Source organism: Rhinolophus ferrumequinum, chromosome 12 (genome assembly GCF_004115265.2).
Source record: "Rhinolophus ferrumequinum isolate MPI-CBG mRhiFer1 chromosome 12, mRhiFer1_v1.p, whole genome shotgun sequence".
Classification (NCBI taxonomy): domain Eukaryota; kingdom Metazoa; phylum Chordata; class Mammalia; order Chiroptera; family Rhinolophidae; genus Rhinolophus; species Rhinolophus ferrumequinum.
Window position 1 is genome coordinate 63,369,641 of NC_046295.1, and position 25,217 is coordinate 63,394,857.

General features: G+C 37.9%; 1 protein-coding gene across 6 annotated transcripts in view; it reads left to right on the forward strand.

The window, feature by feature from the left end:
• The window catches only part of MUSK (muscle associated receptor tyrosine kinase), an 85,734-nt gene that overhangs the window by 42,241 nt on the left and 18,276 nt on the right, over positions 1–25,217 (forward strand). For all 6 annotated transcript variants that reach the window (XM_033123395.1, XM_033123396.1, XM_033123392.1 and 3 more), the window contains 3 exons: positions 838–962; positions 10,872–11,031; positions 21,100–21,106. In XM_033123395.1, the coding sequence (XP_032979286.1) occupies positions 838–962; positions 10,872–11,031; positions 21,100–21,106 (292 nt within the window). The remainder of the gene's footprint in view (positions 1–837; positions 963–10,871; positions 11,032–21,099; positions 21,107–25,217) is intronic.

Here is a 25,217-nt window from a genome sequence, read left to right on the forward strand (position 1 = left end):
TAGCTGAACTTTGATGCGTCTTCCAAGTTTAGTGATTTTGTGATTCTAAGTATCCTTCAATATATTATACACTCTGAGTCTCACCTCCATTCTTTAGTTATAGGTAAAATTTCTTTTCACATCAAAAAAACTTCATCTTATCTAATCAGTGGCGATTCAGCCTCAGAAAGGAATATAAATTACTCATTCACCTGTCCACACATGGCCTAGAATGTTCCTTTTCTTTTTGGCCCAGTATGCTCATATTCTGAAAAGTTTGACAGATTTTTGTCTGTCCTCCTGCTATGATACAGTTGAAGGTGTAAAGCATTATTTTGTTAATTCAATTAAATGCTATTACTTTGGCCAGGCACTCTTCTAGGTACTGAATGAAACAGGCAAGGTTTTTGGTTGCTGACAACTCATATAAATCTACTGGGGGGAGACAGACAATAGGCAACAAATAAATAATTTCAGATAGTGAAAAGGTCTGCAAAGACAATGAAACAGGATGATGAAAAAGTGAATGGGGGGAGCGTTACACATTCTGCTGAGTGGTCTAAGAGCATTTTTCTGAGAAAATGTCACTCAAACAGACTTGGATGGCACAAGGAATCTCGTGCATGAAGACCTGAGGGATGAGTGCTCTAGGCTGAAGGACAGCATGGATAAGCTCCCAAGTTGGGAGCAAGCTTGGTGTATCCTGGAGAGGTGAGACATGTAGGGTCATCGCATAAATGGCTTAGAAACCAGGACATGGCATTTGGTATTATCTTTATGAGAGGGAACATGGAAAGATTTTACACAGGAGAACACTCCCTACAGGAGAATCACTCACCACTTCTATTTTCCTAACAGTTTTTGCCAGAATCCTGCGAGCTCCTGAATCCCATAATGTCACCTTTGGCTCCTTTGTGACCCTACGCTGTACAGCAACCGGCATGCCTGTTCCCACCATCACCTGGATTGAAAATGGAAATGCTGTGAGTGCCTTCTGTATGGGGACTTGTCTGGGAAAGAACTGCTGGTGGTGCATTTCAGGATACACCATATATTTGTAGAGTTATCCTAATCTCTGTCATTGGTACCACCTGTACCTCCGTTTTTCAAAGACTTCCAATATTTTCATCCTAAAAGTCACTGCCATAGAAATTGAACACCATGGGTTTACTTCTTTCCTTATATCATGGGAAATAGTAGAAAACAAAATTCTTTCTTTATGCCTTTGTGTTAAAGGGAATTGTTAGCGATTCCTTCCCATACAAGTAAAATAATTTTCACAAAACTCATCAGTTTACGAATTAGTTCACTGCTGGAATCTACTTTGATGAAAAGGCATCCAGAATTAGAACCCATATCGGTCAATTCAACATTCTTTTCTTTTTTTATACTGGTTATAATAACCAACATATATTAAGTGACTGCTATAAGCTAGGCCCTGTCTTAAGCACTTCACATATAAGTATTCATTTGTTCATTCTACAAATATGTATTGAGCATCTCCTGGGCATCAGGCACTATTCTAGGCATTGTGGACACAGGAGCAAATCAAACAGGCAAAGTTCCTTGCCCTCAAAGAGCTTACATTATGATAGGGAGAGAAAAATGGTAAGATAAAACAAATAGAATAATATGTATTCTATGTGGATCATGTCCAATGCTTTGGAGAAAAATAAAGCAGGAAAATGAGGCAGAAAGTGCAACCTTAGCAGAAAGATTCCATTTTTCAGGAGACTGGTCAGGGAAGCCTCATTAAGATGAAGACATTTGAGCTAAGGTCTAAAGGAGCTGAAGGAGGAGGCTATATAGATAACCTGGGGGAGATAACTTGGGGGGAGGTAACCGAGGAAAGTCTCTGAGATAAGAGTGCACTTGGTATGTGAGAAGAACAGCAAGTAGGTCAGTGTGGCTAGAGGGCAGTGAGCAAAGAGAAAAGAGGTAAGGGGTTTGTTTAGGGGTTGTGGATCATATAGGCTTGTGCAGGTTGTTGAAAAACCTTTGGCTTTTATTTGAGTGAGATGGGAGCCATTGTAGGTCTGTTTCTGTTGTCTGTTTTTCTGCTGACTCTTGTTTATTGTGTTTTGTTTCCTTCTGTGCCTCCTTCTCTTTGACTACCTACTGTTTTTTGTTTTGTTAAAAAAAAAAAAATGGCAGGGATTAATTTGAGGTCTAGTTGAAGGTACTTTTCTCCAGAGAGAATTTTTGTTTGTTTCTGCTAGGGATTAGAGGCTACTACTAATCTCAGACTACCTTAAACTAAATTCAAGGTTTGAAACTTCTTGGACATCCCAGATAATATTAACATAGTCTACAATTCTTTATGTGGGTTATTTCACTTGTAGTTCACACTGATATCTCCCTGACATCTAGTTCTATGAGATGTTAGTTTATTGTATCTCTTATTAGACTCCTCACCTTTATGTAGCCTGAGTTTTTATTTCTATTTTTTCATTCCTTGTAGCCATCAAAGGAAAATTAATATTTTCTAGGATTGTGTGGCGGGCCAGCCGCCACAAATCGAACAGTACCTGAATGGGGGAGTGGGAATGAAAAAAGACACTCACACAAAATGATGATGCGGCCGGTCTTCAGTGATCCTGAAGCCCAGAGTTTACTTTCCGTTACCAATTTATACCACCTGTGTACGTGCAGCTTAACAATCATGAGTGTGCATTACCTCATTGAGAGTAAATTTTTAACTTCTACATAGAAACTACAAAATCACTGAAACTTCCCCAAAGTCATTTTCTCAATGACAAAGCCCACCAATTACCCTGATAATCATCAATGATCTGTGTCGGGGAACTGGCCGTTCCCACCTCATTCCTCAGCAGCTTGCAAGCACCCTCCAGTTGCAGGCAGAGACAATGCCTCAGGAACTAAAACTGAGCCAGTCCGCAAGGCTTCAGAATAACAAGAAATCATGGCTCCCCACAGGATTGAAAAACTCTCTGAGGAGAAATAAAAGCTTCTAAGTTTGTTAAATCTGTTAAAAAGATTTTTTCAGATTTATTTTTAATGTGAGAGTTGGTCTGAATAACTTAGCTTACCAATATTTGAATTAGGAACCTGTAATAGATTATTATTATAATGATATTTTATAGACTTTAACCATTTGTCTATTTATGTTTGATTTGTACTCAGTTCCTAGATACTCTTTGAGGTTAAGAATATTTATTTTTAATCTTAATTTAATGTGTTTTAATGTAAATATATTATAAAGTCAACAAAATACCTGGTCATCAATTATTTCAATTGTAGTTTTTCACTTTAAATTGCAAACTTTCCATTATGTTAAATTGTCATACTAGAATACATTGCTTTTTAAGTTTAATTGTATTATTTCAATTTGCTGTAATTTTATTTAGGATTATTGCATCTATTTGCAAAAATGTGAATGGTCTATTCTTTTAGTGAGCTATCATGATCAGGTTTTGTTAAAATATTATACAAGCCCTACAGAGTCAATTGGCAACTTTACATATTTACCTTTGATACAGAACTGGAGGTGAGGAACTTGAGATCAAATCTCTCTGAAACTCAAGGACATTTTCCTCTACCGTATCTTTAATTATTGCTTCTCTCGTCTCTGCATGTTCTCTACTTAGATTTCTGTGAAATGAATTTCTTTTGAAATTAAATATTTCTGATCTTTATACTGTGCATATTTGTATGAAGGGACAGGGGGAGGCCTACTTAATCTATCCACCTTTTCTCAAGCTCTAATACCCACCATAAATGTCCACCGCAGGAACCCACTAAAGCTCTAGTCCATGGACAGATGCTGCAGCCTGGTGCTATGAGGATACATAATAGCTCCAAAATTCTCCAACAACTTCACTAACTCTCTCAAAGTCTGCTCCTACCCTTACATCCCTGCTATCTGAACTTTGGAATTTTCCATGACTACCTAGGGAAATTTTATCCATTCTCCTCTCAGTAAACCTCTAATTTTGTGTTTGGTTTCACCTACTGAGTTGGTATTCATTTCTTTATCAATCCAATCCCACCTCTTTCTGTCTTCCAGAAATTGCTGAAAATTTCTGGCTCATTGATTATGATACCTTTCCATCCTTCTATGGATTTATTTTTCATAATTGTAGGATTTATTTCTCTTTTGAGATTTCAAAATGGAAAAAGAAGAGTTTGACATGTAGATTAAGATTGTTGTTGTAACTCAGGAGTTGAATAAGCATGATTTGTTTGTAATACAACCTTATTTAATACTTTATCTGCCCTTTTAAGTTTATTCATCAGGGTGAGTTATTTTTCCACCATTGAGGCTTACCTTAAACATGCTCTGTGACTTTTCTGCTCACTTTTAGGTGATTTAAAACCACTAACACCATCCTAATTTAGTCATTTTAAGTGTCTAATCCTAAATAATAACCCAAGCCTCCAACTACATTCACAAGTGAGAATTTTTCCATCCCCCATTTCTCAGGACTCTTGCAGGTATGCACCCGCCTTCCACACAAGTTCTGGGCGGGCTTCTTAGCTCATATTCATTCTTCCCCTACTTCCTAACTGCTACTTATGACTCCTACAGGTTTGAGGTGGGAGGGGCAGTAATTAGAGGGGAAAAGTTCTAATCTAACTGACACTCTTTTAAGTTTGCTTTATAACCCTGTGCCTGACAAGTATTTAAAACTGGCTCTTTCAATTGTGAACACACTCATGATTCGTCAGAAATCAGGAAATTCTCCAGATGATACTATGATGCCTTTTCCTTAGTATAGTTATCTCCCTCTTAGCCCCTAATTTCTTAGTTAATGGGAAGTCTTTCTGAAGTTCCTTTTGGAAGGATTGAAAATAACTCCAACTCAAGTCTTCTATTAAAACTTCGTATCTACAAACTCTTGGGTCCAGATCATTGAACAGAGTTACTCCCTCTTTCCTCCTTCCGTTGAATCTGCTAGGTAGCCTGATTCTGCCTCTTAGATTTTATAGGTGGAAATTAGATACTTGCCTGCTATGTCAACAAATTCCAGGTGTGTCAGGGTTTCAAAACCACCCTCATTTTGATGAACTCAGAAAAGCTGTTATACTGTTGCTTATAGTTTATTAGTATGAAAGGATATAGGCTACAATCAGTAAAGGGTAATCAGTTGTTCTCTCCCGCTGGAGTTCCTTGGAGAGCACTTAATTCTCCCAGCAACGATGTATGACAATATGTACAACGTATTCTACCAGGGAAGCTCGCGTGAGCTTTGGTGTCCAGAGTTTTTACTGAGGGTCAGTTACATAGTCACGTGGAGCCAATATGACTGACTTTAGCTAGTCTTCAGCCCCTCCAAAGGTCAAACTGGTACAGCATGACCTAGGGTCCCTGGTGAACAAAAAAGATATTCATCACAATTTACATTGTTAACATAAACTATCTGGCATGACTCAAGGTCTCATGTATACAAAGACGTGCTTATTGGACAGGATATTCTAAGGGATAAGAAGTTATCTCACTCAGGGGCCAGCTAAAGACCCATGCGCAGGTTTTGGATTGTGCAGGGTTTGAGCATCTGAAGGCCACTGAGTTAACCCTTTACTACATTGCAGTGGCCATATATCAATTCTCTAGGTGGTTCTATTAAGGACCCTCTTTTATGCTGTAAGGAGATGGGGTGCACTTTCAAACCAGTCCTTTTGGTGGGGTGAAGATGGTTTTCAATACAGCTGAACAACTCAAACCTTGATTAGTCATCTAAAGGGTTCTTAATTATTATGATTTTTCATGTTTTCCAGCATAGTATCTCTCCAACTTTTCATATCTTGGCTTCAGTGTCCGTATATTATACTACAATATATTAATGATAGCATTTTAAAGTCAAAGGAGTATTCCAAATGCGAAGAGAAAAAGGAGAGGAAGGGAAAAAAGAGAACTAGGACACTGGACCTTGGAAAGGAAGAAGGGGAAGGGAGAGAAGACTGTGTAAAACAAAGTGCATCAGTGTGTGAACTGTGGATGGATGTTGTAAATCAGGAAAAAGATGTCAGATTCTAAGGCTACCCCATCTAATGAAGAATATCATCTTGCAATAGCACCCTGTACGGCTTACAATTCATTTATTATTTTTGTTTTCACTATTGTTTTTGCTGAAGGGTTTTTTGTTGTTGTAAATGTCCCTCTTCAGCTAATGTAATTTTAGGGGAGTCCATTCACCTCTCAGACATTGATTTTCCCATGTCCACAACGACAGAGATGTTAGGTCGCTGGAGAAGATGATCTCCAATACAACATGAGAACTAAAGTTCTCTAATTTTGCTATGTTACAAAAAGTAACTTGTAGACCCTGCTCTTCTTTAGCTCTTTAATTAAATCTCAGTGTCATTTAAAATTTGAATCTCATTTGGCAATGTGTTTTGTGGCTCTTCCATGGAAGCTGTTGTAGTTTCTTAAGGCTCTTAGGATAGTGTAAAGATGTGCACTAAGAAAACTAAGAGACTGACAATATGACTTTACTAATTTGTCTTACTCTGTGAAAACAGTAATAAAGAAAAGATATATGCTTTAAACAAATTCAGTGTTTTACAAAGGCTCTATCAGTTTAGAACTGGAGGATGCATGATTATTCTGTGTTGGAGTTGAGGAGTAATAAAAAGTCAGGTGGCTTGAGTTAGTTTGGGTCTTACTGAGACCCCAACTCAATCATTCAAGAAGTCATTCACAAAAAGGAGAAGGCAAAATAGATCCATTGCCTCAGATGCTAAAACAGGAAAAAAAACAAATAGTAATTTTTTCCAGGAACAAAGCAAAAGCACATCTGCATGTCTCATGGTCAGAGAATGTGTGTTGCTCTTACTGCCAGTTTTTGGTCTTGGTGATATTCACCAAGTCCAAATCAAAATTGAGATAACTTTGCCAATGCTGACACACACAAATCACAGGAAATGGAGACAATTTCAGGACTTTCATGTTGTACAAGTAGCAAACCAGAAAATCTATTATGGAGCATAGGGAAGAGCCCACAGCCCTGATAACATTTTGGGTGGCCCGAATGAAGATGAATGCAGACCGGAGAGCTGTATGGCGCAGTATAAAACAGTTTGAACTGTGGCTGTTCACTAACTACAAGCCAGTGAACTAACTTCACTAACACACTACTAAGTTCAACGGGTACTCTAAAAGATGTAAATGCTCCTTTTTCCTCCTCTGTGAACCAATAAACTAACTCCCTGAACAGTTAGAGCCAAAAAACAAGAGAAAGGCAAGCAATGTTCCCCAAAGTGATCAAGAACAATTTTGCTTTGTTCCTGTGGAAATGTCTTTTATTTTTCACGAAAATTTGTAGTCTTAGATGAACTCAGAGTGACCAGTAATATTCCTCTTGTTTTACAACATTGGAATAGTAGTTTGATGTGGGTAGAATAGAGCTTAATTTCCTAAAAGAAAATATCCTTGTACTTGGATAACAAGATTTATTTAAAGTTATAATATCTCTATCATTTTGGCATTCAATTAAAAAAAATGTAGAAAAATTGCAGGTCATCTTGCTTTGTTCAATAAATACAGTTCCTAAAATATTTTGAAAGTTGAATCATTTTAATTTGTTAGGAGAATTTTATCAAATAAATAGACAAATCATCTGTGTTGAGTTGAGTTTTTTTTTTTTTTTAAGGGAGACTAACCCATATTTTACACATATTTTTAAGAGGCAGTATTTTAGGTTTAAAGTACATAAACTTTGGTGTCATCTTATCTTACTAGCTGTGTAAATCAAAATAATTTCATACATCAATTTTTATGTGGAATATTTTAGCAGTCAGATTGGAAGAGGCCAATATTTACGGCTATGCTGATCAGAAACAATATGGACAATGTTCTCAGTCTATTATCCCTTTTTCTATGATGCATAGACAAACCTTATTACAACTCTCTGAACAAGAACACCACGGGGCCACACCCTAACAGTTTCATTAGATAGGCCCAGTCTGCTGGAAATATTTGCAAGACAAGTCCACTGAGGCCCAAATACCTTTTAAAAGACTTCCTATGCTAACTAAGGTCAAATCTATGCTAAGGTCCATAACTGGGGGTAGATTTCTCTCAAAACACAATTATTAATGTCTTAATAAGCCACCTTCAAAACACTTTCCCCCACACATCTCAGGTGTGAACTATTACGCCTATTTAATAGAACTTCCTGTTTGCCGTGTGTTGAGTCACTATCTCAGAAAGAGAATACCACACACAGAGCAGTAAGCTGTATATCCAACTCCTCCAGGTCACTGTACCTACCTGGGGGACTTGGAGAAAATATTGTTATGTACTGGAAACACCAGATACCGCCACCTAGGCCATACCTTGGTCAAAGGTCACAGCAATAATCTGAACTCATCCCTTTGATCTTTTGAACTTGAAGGGCAAAATGATCAACATGGAGGGAAAAGGATTGTTTTTATTTTTAGGTCATCAAAAATACTAAACTGTTGGTCAGGATGATCCACGCAGAAAGAAAAACAAATTCAAACTATGACTAACAAGGCCTGCTGTGCATGAGTCACCAACTGGATCAAGCAAGGCCTCTGGAAACAGGAGGAAAAGCATTCAGGAGCCACATCATAATCAAGCAATGAGCCTCATAACTTGGTCTATTCGCTGACCTATTTCAACACCTGGATGAAGTCCAGGAGAAGGGAGGTCAGGCAGTTTAAAAACCATCTCTTTTTCCTCCCAAGAATGTTTTCAGTGACCTTGAGGAGGTGTTTAGGAATGACTTTCTTAGGTGTGAACATGAAAATAGTGAGGCTGCAGTCAGCACTAGGGGATTACTCTTTCTGAGTTTTTTCCAAGGCATTATACTTCTCGAAGGAGGGAACTAACTGCGAAGGAGGAAGGTAACTGTTCCGTAGATCTCACTTCTACAAACTAGAAAGGGATATTTATAAATAAAATATCCTTAGAGTATACAGCATGTCGATGGAGCATAGAGGTTTGAGGTCTTTAGCTTTTCTCTCATTGCTGCCTTGTATTAAAATTCAGGGAGAGTCCAAAATTGTATTTCAAATTGCTCAGTCCTCTAGATCTAACTTGTTCCTCAAACTTGGACGCTCAAATTTTTAAGTTGCACTTCCGATAAATAACATAATGATGAATTTGATTTGAATTCCCAACCAAGTATGTGTCTCTTATTTTTCTCTCTGCCTTGTCAATTTCTCATAGAGTCCAGGCTGCTTATCTGGGGAAAGTGCCACAATACTTGATCTGACCTGGGACGTTTCCCCAGTTAAGGTAAACTGATGTTCACACAAACCAATTTTTATCAGGAGGATGGACACTAGTAATGCAGGTAGAAAATAAAAAGACAATGAAGCTAATTGGACAAACTTTCACTGCCTGATTGCTACAGAGAGTGCTTGGTTCCAGGGGCAGGCAGCTACCTGGCAACAGAAGGAAGAAAGCTGGTCTCACACCAGGGCTTCCCTCCCCCTTGCTAGTCTAATTGTGAAAATCCTCCTTCGAGCAACACAGTAAAACATCTGGCTCCAAATTTCTCATGTCCAGCCTCGTTCCCTTCTACTGGACGGAGAGATCTCTGTCGAGGACCCCAGGGAACCCACCTCCACTAATCCGAGATAAAGTATGGCAAACCAAAAGATGATTCCTTAGTGGTCATTCCATTCAAATTTCCCTCAAACTTGCATTTTCCTCTTCATGCAAACAGGGATGATTAAAGAATAATTATTAAACAGATGGCATCCGTACCGAAGAAAAGCGTAAATCACCATTTTTAAAAATGCCACCAATCTGATAACATTTAAGTCAGACATTTGTTTTGCTCCTGGTTGGCTGATTTGCTGAGGTTGTCGTTGTTACTGTTCTTGTTTTCTAATGATTGTTCATTTGTTCTCCACTTGTAGGACTAGGGAAAGCCCTGTAACAATGATTTAAAGCACAGGTTTTTGGATCAGACAAACTAGGGTATAAATTCTAACTCTGCAACATAATAGAACATACTGGGCAGCAGTCTTTCTCACAGAGTTGGAATAATGATGACTAATAAATAAGACACTTACGTATATCAACCTGTCAATTATATGCTACATGCAATTGATATCCTGCTTCTTCCAGGACATTTGATTTTCTGATTTAAGTAAGTTTGACATGATGTGTTCATGCCTCAGAAACAGAATTGACTTCACAACCATTTTTTCTTGATAACATCCATCTATCTGATGTGCATTTGTGGGGAACTAACAGGAGTTATGAAAATAAGTCCAAAGTATACAATCTTTCATTCCTGACCGTTTCTATCTTCAAAACATAGAAATACATCTTGGAGGATCCACAAGTATATCTTTCCTACATTGTATTAGTTATCTATTGCTGTATCACAACCATCCCAAAGCTTAGCGGCTGAAAACAACAACCATTTTATTCATGCTCACAAATCTATGGGTCAACTGCGTGATTTTGCCGAGTTGGACCAGTACTGCCTGATCTTGGCTGATCTAGCTCCTGTGATTGGCAAGTCGATTGGGTGCTGGTTGGTCTAGAATGGCCTTCTTATATATCAGGTGGCTGTTGTTGGCTCCCAGCTAGAGCAATGGGAACAATTGGGCCATGTGTGCCTCATCCTTACAGAAGGTTACAGGTTCCAAGAGCAATAAGAAAGCAAACCACAAAGTGCAAGAACTTTGTAAGTCTCTGTCTTTCTAAGTCATGTCACAAGGCCAGTCTAGATTCAAAGCATGGGGAAAGATGCGACGTCTTGAGGTAAGAGCTACAAAGTCACATTGCAAGGTCATAGGCATATGGAGGGACGTTTGGGGCTATTTTTGCAATTTACTGCATGCCTTTTGATTCTAATCTTAATCCTTTTTCTTTCAAGTATGCTGATGGAGCAATTTAGGGAATCCTTGACCAAATCTCTTCTTTTCTCCCCCTACCGCACCAGGTTTCTTCTGGGTCCATTCAAGAAAGTGTGAAAGACCGAGTGATTGACTCAAGACTGCAGCTGTTTATCACCAAGCCAGGACTCTACACATGTATAGCTACCAATAAGCATGGAGAGAAATTCAGTACTGCAAAGGCTGCAGCCACCATCAGTATAGCAGGTAGGATGGATTTTCACCAATTGCATTGCTCCAGGAAAAGAAAAGTCTTGGCACTATTCCACAACAGCATAATAATGGACAGAAATCTTTTTTTCTCTTTTCTCTTACCTCCAGTCCCCTTTTGGACTATTTCTCCTTCATGGGACACTCACAGAGGTTGACCTTAGATAATGATTTTGCTGATTTGTTTGACTCAAAAACTAAATTCTCAAATACCTGCCCAAGTACTGGGTTAACAGCTACGAGGAGCTCATTCGCTCCAGTGTTGTTCTGGGCCGCAAGTTTATGTCCTCCAGTCTGACCTTCTTGCATCGGAGTTGTTAATGCAGTTGTCCTTTCTTTTCTTTTCTCTCCTTTTCCTCTCTCTCTTTCTTCTTTTCCTCTCTTTTTTTATTTCCCTCTCTGGGTGAATCAAACTTCCCAAGGCTCTCAAAGAGTAAGTTGGTAGGTATTTAACATGGCTGTGCCAATTTCTTCATGGCTATTTCTTGTGGGCATTTTTCACTTAGAAGTAAGTGATCTTGTGGTCTTTCCTGTTTCATGCAAGCGGCAGCAGGACTCACAGGTGTTTTCAAGGAAAAGGGCTGACACCTGGATTTCTAGGATATTTGTGTTGGGGTATCAAGGTTTATTTTTAAAATTTAAATGTTCCAAAGGCTTCTGAGAACACATGTGGAATTCCTAGAGATGAAAATAATCCCTGTATCAGGAAATGCCTAGCATGTTATATTCATAGTATGCCTACCGCCCGTGAGTCAGCAGAGATGCTTGTTCTCACACAGAAGTCACACATTGGTAGAACCTGTGCCCGAGGCCAGCTTCCAAGAGCCTGGCTATTCTTATTACAGTGCCACTTCTTTGATCTTCCCTAATGGGAAGTTTCCAGTAATTTTGTGATTTTTAATATGAGGTGACTAGAGACCACAGGGAAATATATAGGCTGGCCCTCTGAGGCATGCCCATGAAGGAAAGGGAAGATTCCAAAACCAAGGCTGCCTTCTGCCTTCTTTTGCAGCAATATGTCTCCCTGGATTATCTTGAGACATCATGTCAGTTATTCTAAGTTTTCCACTGATGGGAAATAATTTCTCCCAGAGAAAATGGGTGAGAATCCTAACAGTAAATTCAACTCAATTTAACAAAAAACAATAAAATGATTACTAGTTACATGGTACTCTATTGTTTGTAAAGTATTCTTACATGCATTCATTACATACACGGATTCAGGCCATTGTGTTAGGTAAAGTGATGCAAACTTAATTAACAAATGGGATAATTAACAATGGAGTGCCTTCCAGGGACTTTCAGTCTAGAAAAGAAGTCAATCAGCCATATATTAGGTTGGTGCAAAAGTAATTGCGGTGTTTGCATTTCTTTTTTAACCTTTTCAACCACAATTACTTTTGCACCAACTTAATATATTATGGCACAGATTATGTTCTGTGGCAGAAGCATAAACAAAATACAACAGGAACACGAGAGAGGGAGAGTTTAAGGGAATGGAGCAGGAGTCATGAGTATGAGATGAAAAGGCTGAAGTGTGCTCAGAAAACAGCAAGTTAGTTGGCATGGCTAGAACATAATGAAGACTGGGAATGAGGTGGACAGAGGCAGAAAGGTTGCAATGTGGGTTCCAGCCAGGTATTAAAGAGCCTAAGTAGGTTGAATGTATTCTTCAATCAATGCGAAGTCATTTAATTTTAGAGGAGACAAGTAGTAAGAGCGAGGCCTGATGATTAAATTCGCGAACTTGTTGCAATGATGTTGCTAACCTTTTTTGATATCAGAGAGATTATTCATTATGAATTTGTACCAGCTGGACAAACAGTTAACCAAGTTTACTATTTGGAAGTGCTGAAAAGGCTGCATGAAAAAGTTAGACGATCTGAACTTTTCACTAACAATTCCTGGCTCTTGCATCATGACAATGCACAAGTTCACATGGCATTGTCTGTGAGGAGTTTTCAGCCAGTTAACAAATAACTGTATTGGAACACCCTCCCTGCTCACCTGATCTGGCCCCCAATGTCTTCTTTCTTTACCGAAGATAAAGGAAATATTGAAAGGAAGACAGTTTGATTATATTCAGGACACTTAGGGTAATACGACAACAGCTCTGATGGCCATTCCAGAAAAAGAGTTCCAAACTTGCTCTGAAGGGTGGACTAGGTGCTGGCATCGGTACATAGCTTCCCAAGGGGAGTATTTTGAAGGTGACTATAGTGATATTCAGCAATGAGGTATGGAGCACCTTTTCTAGGGTAAGTTCACAAACTTAGTTGTCAAAGCTCATATAGTCATTTATATCCTTTATCAAATTAATAGAAGTTGGGTGTCAAAAGTTTGAAAGGCATGGCAAGAAGTTAGGAGGCTATTCCAGGAGTCTAGAAAAGTCATAAAGTTCTGAACAACAACAGCAGCAATGGGTACAGACAGAAGAGAACAGATGCATGAGACCTATCAGGATAGAAATGATAAGATGTGAAAGTGCTTGAATGTGGCAATGTTGTAGAATAATGAGTTAAGACGTATCTGAGATTTGAGGAGGTGTCTAGGACAAACAATAATAGATAACACAAAACATGAGAACATGAGAAGATTCAGGAGAAAATAAAATAATTAAAATTTTGATGCCTTTTAATTACTTGAAATTATTCTAGTCTCATTATCTTATGTTTTATTTGATATTTGATCAATACCCAATGTTGTATGTAGGTCCAGAGAAAAGAATCTATAAAATGTGTATCTGAATTCTTAATTCCTCTACCTTCCTCCTTTCCACAATATACCAAGCTGGAGGGACTGATCAGGGATGCTCCTTTAGTAGTAACCTTCAAAGCCAACCCATCGTAAGTACGAAAGCAGAGGTATAACCAATAAGAAGAAGAACCTTATAAAACGGGTATACTTACCCCACAAAGGCAAATTCATCACATGGACATGATTTCCTGATGCTGAAAGCACTACAGAACATGACTGGTACCATATTGTCTACAACAACACTGCCCCTTCATCTTTGTCCTAGCCCAAATGAGAACCTGATCTAACTGCATTAATGAATACAATCTGCCAACAGAGGAAGCTGTAACCACGCGCTCCCGCCACCCCCCAAATAACAGTATTTTCTGATGTAAATAGAGCCTTAATGTGTGGACAGGCAACATGGAAAGGTAATGTCCCAGGGTGCAGGGCACAGTGATCAATGTTGAGAATTCAGCAGAGTGAGGATTGGGGCAGTCAGCAATGGCAGCCCAGGGGAAACAGCAATCGAATTTGCGTGGGAAAAGGGCTGGTGGGAGCAATGAATGGACTGGCACGGAGCAGCAGAGAGGGATTGGAATCTGTTGCAGCAGCAGCGTTGAATGCAAATGAGGAGCTCTGACCTCAGTAGGGGCAATGGTCATGTAGACTGGAACCAGCAATGACTTGACTTTAGTCAACAGACCTGGGACTACCTATTTAGCAAGTGTTAGCTACTGTATTTGAACTAATAAGTGGGAATCCTTCTGCATATGGAAGAAAATGTTACTAAGATGAGTAAAGAGAAACTCCCTCAAGTTGCTAATTCATGAAAAACTACAAGACCACTTGTTCAGCCTCTGATCTGTTTTTTCCGGTTGGGTCTTACTGATGATGAGGAGATTTGAAGCTCACCTGCTTTTCCTAAATTTTCCCCAGGAATATCTAATGAACGTGTCTCACAGGTGCAGTGGAAGAAGACTGCGGAACCCCATCAGACATCTGATTGTTTCTCTTCATCTCTTTAACCTGTTCTTTTCCATTAAACTTGCTAGATGCCTCATGACGGTCCTTCTGCCATCATTGAGGAAACTACCTTCCAACACAGGGTGCTGCCTGGACCCCATTCTAGAGAAGTGTGGCCACTTTGGTAGAAAAGAAATCTGTTGAGTCACTCTAATTCAGAATCATTTCAAAGAAGCATGGTCTTATGCTCCCTTGATCTTCCAGAACTTGGGTGTGGCATCTGCTTTCTCTATTTCTGTTTTCAGCCCCTCTCTCTTTTGGCCTCTGATTGGGTTGGCCAGAGGTCCAGAGCTTTGAGTCAGGTATGGTGCCTCTCCTTGACATTCTAGCAATGCTTTCTTACCCCAAACTCTCTTTTCTCTCATTTCAGTGAACCTCATCCTACTCTACTGTTCTGTAGTCAACAGCCCCCTTTGTCACATTCTTCCTGTCTCACTTTGAAGCTTTTACTCCATCTGTTTATTTACTCATCCCAGCGGGGAAAATTGGAAATGGAAAAATCTGGTCTAGTGGTTAGCATTAAGTCTAATGATACTTCTAGTGTTTAAGTACAAGAAAAAAATAAAGATCAGCCTTTATTTTCCCAAAACTCTTCCATGTGTATGTCCAAATCCTTATGCATTGTTTGAGAAATGTGATATACTTCTTTCTGATTCATTTACATTCACTGTTAGTTATCAAAAGGAGTCAGAAAAACTTTTGGAACTTCTCTCTATGAACCAGGAAGTTGCATTTCCCCTCCTGTCATAACCCCAAAAGGTTCAAGTTGCAATTTAAACTTGCCAGGACACCAGATAGTTGGCAAGATGCCTTCTCTTTGTCATCAGAATCCCTTGGCCCTGTAGCAGAGACCAGCAAGACACCAGAGATCAGCTCATGGTCCCTCTAATGAGCATAGTCCTGAAAGAGGCAGAGGCCATCAAAATAGACACAGGTATTAATTCTACCAAACATTTAAAGGAGAATTAACATCAACCCTTCTGAAACTCTTCAAAAAAATTAAACAAGATAGAACATTCCCAAACTCATATTACTAGACCAGCATTATCCTGATGCCAAAGCCAGATAAGGACACTACAAGAAAAGAAAACTACAGACCACTATCCTTGATGAATGTAGATGCAAAAATTCTGAACAAAATATTAACAAACGAAATTCAGTAACACATTAAAAGGAGCATACACAATAATGAAGTGAGATGTTTCCCAAAGGTTCAAAGATGGTTCAACATATGCAAATCAATAAATGCGCTATACCACATTAAAAGAATGAAAGATAAAATATGATTATCTCAATAAATGCAGGAAAAGCGTTTGACAAAATGCAACATCCTTTTATGATAAAACCGCTCAACAAATTGGGTATAGGAGGAATATACCTCAACAAAATATGGGCCGTATATGACAAACTTTCAACCAACATCATACTCAACAGTAAAAGGTTGAAAGCTTTTCCTCTAAAATCAGGAACAAGACAAGAGTATCTACTCTCACCACTCCTATTCAACATAATACTGGAAGTCCTGGCCAGTGCGATCAGGCAATAAAAAGAAAAAAAAGGCACTCAAATAGAAAAGGAAGAAGTAAAACTGTCTTTGCACATGCTATTATCTTATGTATAGAAAATTCTAAGGACTTCACCAGAAAACTCCACCAGACAATTAAGTGAAATTGCAGCATACAAAATCAACATACAAAAGTCAGTTGTGTTTCTATACATTAATAATAAAACATTTGAAAAAGAAATAAAAAAACCATCACATTTATAATAACATCAAAAACATTAAAATAGGAATAAATTTAACCAAGGAGGTGAAAGATCAATACTTTGAAAATTCTAAGACTTTGATGAAAGAAATTTAAGAAGACATAAATAAATGGAAAGGTATTCTGTATTCATGGGTCAGAAGAGTTAACATTATTAAAATGTCCATACTATGTAAAGCAATCTACAGTTCAATATCTATCAAAGTTTCAATGGCATTTATCACAGAAAAAGAAAAAAATGAAAGAGTTGACAAGTGTCAGCAAGGATGTGGAGAAAAGGGATTATTTCAGCACTGTTGGTGGGAATGTAAATTGGTTCAGCCACTATGGAAAATAGTATAAAGTTTCTTCAAGAACTTAAAATTGAACTAGCATATGATCTAGCAATCCCATTTCTGGGTTTATACCAAAGAAAATGAAAACAGGATATTGAAGAGATATCTGCACTGTCAGGTTCATTGCGGCATTATTCATAATAGCGTCTGTGAATGGACCAATGGATAAAGAAGATATGGTGTATGTACATAATGAAATATTATTCAGCCATAAAAAGAATGAAATCTTGCCATTTGCGACAATATAAGGATGAAATTCAAGGGCACTGTGCTAAGTGAAATCAGTCAGATAGAGAAAGATAAATACTGTATGGTCTCATTTATATGTGAAATATAAAAAAGCCTAACTCATAGAAAGAGAACAGTGGTAGTTACCAGGAGCTGGGGGTGGAGGAAGTGGGAAGTTGTTGATCAAAGGGTACAAAATTCCAGTTATAAGATGAGTAAATTCTCGGAATCTAATGTACAGCATGGTGATTATAGTTAATAATACTGTATTATATACTTGAAAGCAGCTAAGAAAGTAGATCTTAAATGTTCTCTCTCTCTCTCTCTCTCTCTCTCTCTCACACACACACACACACACAAAGTGGTAATTATGTGATATGATGGAGGAGTTAGCTAATGCGATGGTGGTAATCATTTTGCAATATTTAAGTGTATCAAATCAGCACATTGTACACCTTATACTTATATAATGTTAATCAATTGTACCTCAATAAAGCTGGGGAAAAATAGACATAGGGATAAACGAAAGGAAAATACATATTTGTATTTCCCATTCAGAATGACATTGATAACACTCCCACCTTTTGCAATGACCCTTCTTTGGACTGACCTCAGGGTCTGGAGCTTCTAATCACTAAATTTAAAACTCAAATGAACATATGTAGCATGACCAAAAATGGGCAGTAAACAGAAATATGATGGGTCAGCATTGGAGTCCCCACCTTCCCACATACAGTAGTGTCCCCTTATGGACAGGGAATATGTTCCAAGACCCCCAGTGGATGCCCTAAACTGCAGATAAAACTGAATGCTATATACTATGTTTTTCCTATACAGACAGTTAATTTATAAATTTATTTTTCCTATAAATACAGTTTAATTTATAAATTAGGCACAGTAAGAGATTAATAATAAATAATAAACAATAAATTAATGATAAAATAGAACAATTATAACAATATGCTATAATAAAAGTTATGTGAATGTGATCACTCTCAAAATATCTTACTGGACTGTACTCACCTTTCTTCTTGTGATGATGTGAGACGATACAATTTCCTTACGACGATAGAAGTGAGGTGAATGACGTAGGCATTGTGACATAGCATTAGACTACTATTGACAACCTCTGCATACAATTTGGTTTTCTTTCCTTATTAAGTCAAGAACTTTTACCTTTTTACTTAAAGGAAGCACTTTACGACTTCTCTTTGGCATCTCTGAATTTCCCCCATTACTACTCTTGCACTTTGGGACCACCGTGAAGTAAAATAAGGGTTACTTGAACACAAGCTCTGTGATACTACCACAGTTGATCTGATAACCCAGCTGGCTATTCAGTGACTAACGGGCGGGTACCGTCTACAGCAGGGGTGTCCAAACTTTTTTCAACGGTTTTCACCAAGGGCCATATGCGGTAAAATACACAAAGAGCCGGGCCACTCACTGGAAGTGAAGTACGTATTGCCTCACCTGGTTTATTTAAGTAAACTAAATATATTTTTGGAATTTGCTGCGGGCCAATTAAAAATGGATCGTGGGCCGCAGTTGGCCCACGGGCCGCAGTTTGGACACCCCTGGTCTACAGAGTGGAGACACTGACCAAAGGGATGATTCACATCCTGGGCCCCATGAAGCAGAAAGTCACGAGATTTTATCACGGTGCTTAGAATGGCGCGTAATTTAAACCTCATGAATTGTTCATTTCTGGAAGTTTCCATTTAATATTTTCAGATCGCAGTTGATTATAGGTAACTGAAACCACAGAAAGCGAAACTGCAGTTTTATTTTCTAGGAGTTGATGTTTCACACTATTACATAAAATAAATAGAACTTTGGGTTATACATATTTTGTAATCAGTAGAGCTGACTGAATGTACTACCAAGTTTCATGCGCTCTCTCTCGTGTCTGATAGTCACACTTCCCCTAATACTCTCCCCAATTATGAGACATACGGTGATGTAGGAGGAGCACGTGATCAACTATACTACTCACTGCTTTAGCCATGATAGGTAGAGAGTGTCTTTATCAACAAACAGACACTATCCCCTGGCATTTCATGGTGGCTTTATCTGGTTTCATAGTGATTAAAGGTTTTTTTGTTTTTAATAAAAGGGAATATAATAAATGAGTAACAGCCAGTAGCCACACTGAATTGCTACCAGCTATTCTGCAGGTAGGCAAAAGAGTTAAGCATTCCTTTAACAATCAGGCAGCTTTCGTACATTAGAGTCGCTGTATAGTTTAGAAGACAGCCAAACTTTTACTGACTTTTCCAGATAATTTAAAAGATACTACAAATGTTGATGACTGTTGAGATTTTTGGAATTTTTAAAAATTTAAGTTTTGAGATAAAAGCACTTGTTTGTGATTGCAAGGTTCTTGGACCTCTTTCCTCACTCTCCCCAAAAAAGGAAATGTGGCTGGAGAAATTCCTATAAGAAACACATGGAATCCCAGTGAATAAAAGCATCCTCTGATTCTCTTAATATTCTTGAGACAACCAAGCACTCTTAACTTAATTTCATTTTTCTTTATCTACTTGTCCTTGAAATAGAAACCTATCTAATTTTATTATCTCCACCCAAGTACTATGCCTGGACTCTCTTTGGCATGTCTCCGTGGTATTGAATCCTCCTCTGACATCTTAAACTGAAGGCTCTTTGATATACATAACCTTGGCCTCCTGATGTTTCAACAAGTTTCCTTACTCAGCTGCTCTTAGAATCTTCCTTTACCTCTTCCAATTAGCTACCATTTTCTCTGGAAGAACTTCCTGCTGTCTACTTCCATCTGTTCTATCTGCACAGGAGCAGAATTGTCATGAGTTTTGGGTCATGTAGGTGCCTCATGTAGGTTGGTTTTTGACCCTCATCATTAGGCTCATTTTAACAAAAGTCCATAAAGACAAGAGTCACACATTCAAGGTTACAAAAGTCCTCATGGTCACCAATCCCGCACATGCAAAAAGGAATGATTAGAAAGACACATTGAGTTTACAAGGTTTTTCAAGAAGATTGACTTCTCAAAGGAATTCATTTGAGAATCCTTAAAGGCAGCAAAAGAAGGACACCCAATGGACCTAAAAACCTTCCGACAGAGTTAGACCTAGACATTAGGAGACATTCTATTAAGGCCAATTAGTTTTAGACAAGGCATGTTTTACTTACGTTTATCACGGGAGTTGAAGGACAGGAGGAAGTAAATCACAAAGTGCTTGGTAAAGAGTGTGAACTTTTAGATTTCCTATACAAAAAAAAAAAAAAAAAAAGATAGAATCACTCAGAAATGCTGGTCACTATACCCTCACAAGGACGCCCATGCCTTGGGAGTGTCCAAGTTGAGGCCATTGGTGCTAAGAGCCCCCTAATCCACCTGAGGGGAGAGCAGCTCCCTCAGGGCCCTGAGCTTTCACTCTGTGGGCATATTTCATGGAGCCCAGTGCAAAATAAAAATACAAGTGTCCCTTGTTAAAAAATTAAGTATTTCAGGAGCGCACTAAACTAAGCACGTGGCCCTTCTCTGTGCAAGACCCTGTGTGTCTGCACAGGTTGCTCGCCATGAAGCCAGTAGGTCTGTGGGAATAACAGCTCTCTCAGCTCTCCTCCATGCTCCCTTCTCACCTCTTCCCATTTAACCGCCACATCTTGCTTTCACCATGCAAAGTCCCTGGGTGGCTAACAGAGGGAAATTCAGAGCTATGACACTGCCTGGGCTGATGGTGCCCACGGTTGCTTCAACTTGAAAAGAATTCAGTTCCTGGAGACACTTACTATTTTCTTAATCTCAGTCTACAACTCTGCCTTGTTAATGTGGTATCTGGCCTCCTAGCAAAAGCAGAGAACTTTTCAGAAACTTAGAGATTAGAGGTTTCAAAGCTATCTCCTGCAAACCTTAAGATGAAAATGTGCTAACTTTTGTTTCTTTCCCCCTTTAATTTGGTTTCCCACGGAACGTCTTTTCCTGTTAACAGCCTGGAGGTAAGATATCGTTATTACATTCATGTTCTGTTTTGTTGTGTTTTAATTTTGTTTGGCATGCCGTTTATTGTCTATTTGCTGAGCACTGTCATCTTTCAGAAACGTTCTAATTTCTAATGCTTTTATTAATAATACTCTTACAAGATAATGGTGAAGATGAAGATAGGTAACATCTGTTGAACACTTATAAAGTATCAGGCATTGTTTTAAGGGCTTCACATGCATAATTTAAAGTTATCCTCAGGAAATCCTATGAAATAGGTACTATTATTATCCTTATTGTACAGAAAAGAAACTAAGAGACTTCCTTTGAACTGGAGAGTTCCAGTGACTTACACGACTACTAGTAAATTATAGGCTTGGAAATGGAACCCAGAACTGACTCCCAAACTTTCCCTCATTGCTTTTTCCTGGTGATAAGAAAGTATCATCTTGTAACATAACATTTTGCAACTTACAGTGTTTTATTTGCAGTAAAATTGACTTTCATAGAAACTCTGTGAAGTGTGATAACTATTTTTATCTAATCTTACAAATGATGACACAGATTCAGAATGATTAATAATAGTAATAACGATAATAGCAGTTAAGTTTTGGAGTACATTTCTGATCACCACTTTTCTCATATTAACATTTCAGTGACTTAATGGGGCAAGAACTATTATTATTCTTATTTTTTTTATCGCTGATGCACCAAGGTTGCCCGGACCACATAGCAAACCACAAAGCCTCAATCTGAGCTCAGGAGGACAGCCTCAAGAACTTAGATTGGTAACTACTATACTAATCCAGATAGCACAGGAACTGAGCAAGACCTAAAACCCCAATCACTGCTTCTAATTCTATGAAATGAAATAATTCATGCATAAGAAAATTTGGTTAGTTCTTGATCTTGTCCCAGTTCATATAGCTTTGATGTATTCTTTTACCTGTTTTAAGAGACAGAGTCCTGATCCTTAAGAACTCTACAGGGAAGCTGAGTCTCTACAGAAGGGATGTAGAACATAAATGCGGTAAATGTTAAAATGCAGACTACTAGCAGAACAGATGCCATCTTTCATTCACACACGATTCGGCACACCTGCCCTCTCTGTATATTTTTATACTATTCACTCTATTCCTGGCACTATATTAGAAAGCAGAGAAACAAATTAAACTGTACATATTCCCTGTCGCCAAGAAATTTACATTTTACTAGGGGACAGAGAAAGAGAGAGAGAGAGAGAGAGAAAGAGAGAAAGAGAGAGAGATTACAAGACAACATAATAATGGAAGCAAATACAAATTCCAAGGACTCAAAGACAGAAATAAATCATTACCATGCACATAAATGCGAATGAAAAATTTTAAACTCATTAGTACTCAAATAAATGTTAATAAAATAAAAATGCCATACCCCTTTTCACTTATGATAACATAAGCACTCCCAAACTTTGCTGGTAGAGAGAAAATTGCTATAGCCTTTATAGAGAGCGTTTAGCAATTTTTATTGAGAACCTCAAAATTGTTGTATCTATTAATCAGGCAAATCCACTCTTAGTAATCTAGTTAAGGAAATAATAAGTGTATGAACAACAAAATTCAAAACAACCTTATATTTATTAGTGAAATATATGAGCAATGTCACTATCTATTAATAAGATAAATTGGTGTGATTTTAGGACCATGCTTTTGAAAAACATAATGGTATAGGCAAATGTCTAACGATCATGCTAAGTAAAAATGCAGGACACAAAAATATATTTACAAGATAATTCTAATTATCCTGTTGATATAATTATATACTATGCATAGTATATATAATACTGTTATCTATTATACTTATGTATACACTAATTATAACTGACATATGTACAAATAAATAAAATATACAAAGTATTTATATACTGGGCTAAGATAAATTTTGAAAAAAAATTAAATTTAAAATTGCCGCTACATCACTCTCTATTTTACACAATAAATAGGTAATAATTTTAGTCAGAAGAAACACAAGAGGTGTTTTTCATAGAAGGCCATGTCCTTCTCCTTGAGGACATTGGGTTTGGCATTTCAGAAAAATGACATTTGATCTATCTATGCCTTAGAGCAGGGATTGGCAAACTTTTTCTGTAAAGGGCCAGATATTAAATCTTTGTGGGCCATACCGTTTCTGTTGCCACTGCTGAACTCTGCTGTTGCAGGGCAAAAACAGCATAGACAATTCATCAAAATGCGAACATGGATCTGCTCCAATCAGACTCTTCTTATAGACACTGAAATTTAAAATTCGTATAACTTTCACTTCTTAAACACCATTCTTAGTTCACAGGCAGTATAATAACAGGCAACAGGTGGAATCTGACCTGTGGGTTGTAATTGCTGATCCTGCCTTAGAGAATGAATCACATACAAAGACACTAGGCATGAAAGAATAAAAACAATTCCAGTTTTCTTTGGAGATTGGAAGTGGCATAGAGGCCCAGTCATCACACTTTTGGGGAAAGTACAATGGGAGACCGGGCAGATCATACATAAGGAAAGAAGGTTGTCTATACCAGAGGAGAGGTACAGGTATGCCACCCCTAGGGAGGGTGACAGAAGCTGTGGAGTTTCCACTGGAGTGGAGGCGTTGTCTTAACTCAAACAAACCAAAGCTGGTCATCTGCACGTGCCCTTTGGACAAAGTGTTATGTGTTCAAAGGAAGTCGAGGTCTCACTCATAGAAACCGCAAGATGGTGTTTAAAAATGGGATTCATGCATGTTAAAGCAAATAGGAGTAAAAGGCGTAGTGGGAATCCTTTAAATACTCCACTTAACCAAGGAGAATTGTCTGCTATAAAAGAAGTTAAAACAGGGACTTGGGATGAAATATCCATTGTTGCCTCTAAAAAGAGAAACTACAGAAAGGAAGATCAGCCAGGTTTAGTTTGTCAGGAAGAGAGAGAGAGGGACTGGCTCCAGGTGCCATAGTAACTAGCATTTTGGGAGACAGTCTGGCAGATCATTCCAAAATAACCAGCATTCTGTGCTTAGATCCCTGTGACCTCTGTCCCACTGTTCAAATGAACAACAGGACCAGCTGCTTCTGCTATTGCTCCATCAGCAGTCCCAAGATCTGCCTGCAGAGAAACATGACTTCAGTTGGACAGGGAGGGGTCTCATCACTTGCAAAAGACAGCAGAGGACACCATGGAAATTCTTTGCATTTATCTTATTCACCAATTTTTGTTGTGAGCTTCTTTTAAATTTTGTTTAAGTGATAGCAGGAGGTTGAGGGATAAAATGGCCCAATTTGTCTCTGTGTTTTGTGTCTAAAATTTGAACGTTGCATAAAATTTGAGGTTTAGAAGTCTGCAAAAGAAGAGAGAAAATGGAAAAAGAAGTTGTTTCTGAACTCTGAAACTGTGACTGGGCATTCTCTCTTTCTCTCTAGATGATTCATAGATAGATAGATAGATAGATAGATAGATAGATAGATAGATAGATAGATAGAGATAGATATAAAACATATTGATATATTTGGTCCTATGTATTTCTTACATTTTAGAACTAATTCTAGCATAGATATACTACCAAAGCTAAGTCTTTTATGCTCCCAGAAACATCAAAGATGTAGAAAATTAATAAGAACTATATGTACTTTGTATTTTATGTTTTTTTCCCAGCATGCAAAGGGTTTTCATAGGCTAGTATAAGCTTCAACCTGGCAGTAAAAATGACCAAAACTATAACTGAGATCTCACTTCTATTCAAAATCTAGTCTGCTTTTTTTCTTTGGATTTTTATTTTTTGCATCATATAGCTATTGCTCAAAAATAAATGAGGACTCAATACTCTTAAGCCAATTGAAGTTGTTCAAAGATTTTTTTAGGGCTTTTATTAAAAGAAGTAGCAGCAGAAATCCAGAGGGAGAGATTGACAATTGATTGTTAATAATCCTAATCTCTGAGGCTATTTTCATTAATTTTTCTTTTGTGTATTTTTTCTTAGTTTCCAATGTTTTTGAAAAATGTTTTTGTGTAATTAAAGGAAAAATTATGAATGCTTTTAATTTTAAAAATACAGAAAAATAAAGAACAGAGTCATTCAATAGTTAACACATGACAGCATGAATAATTATCAGCAGAGAGA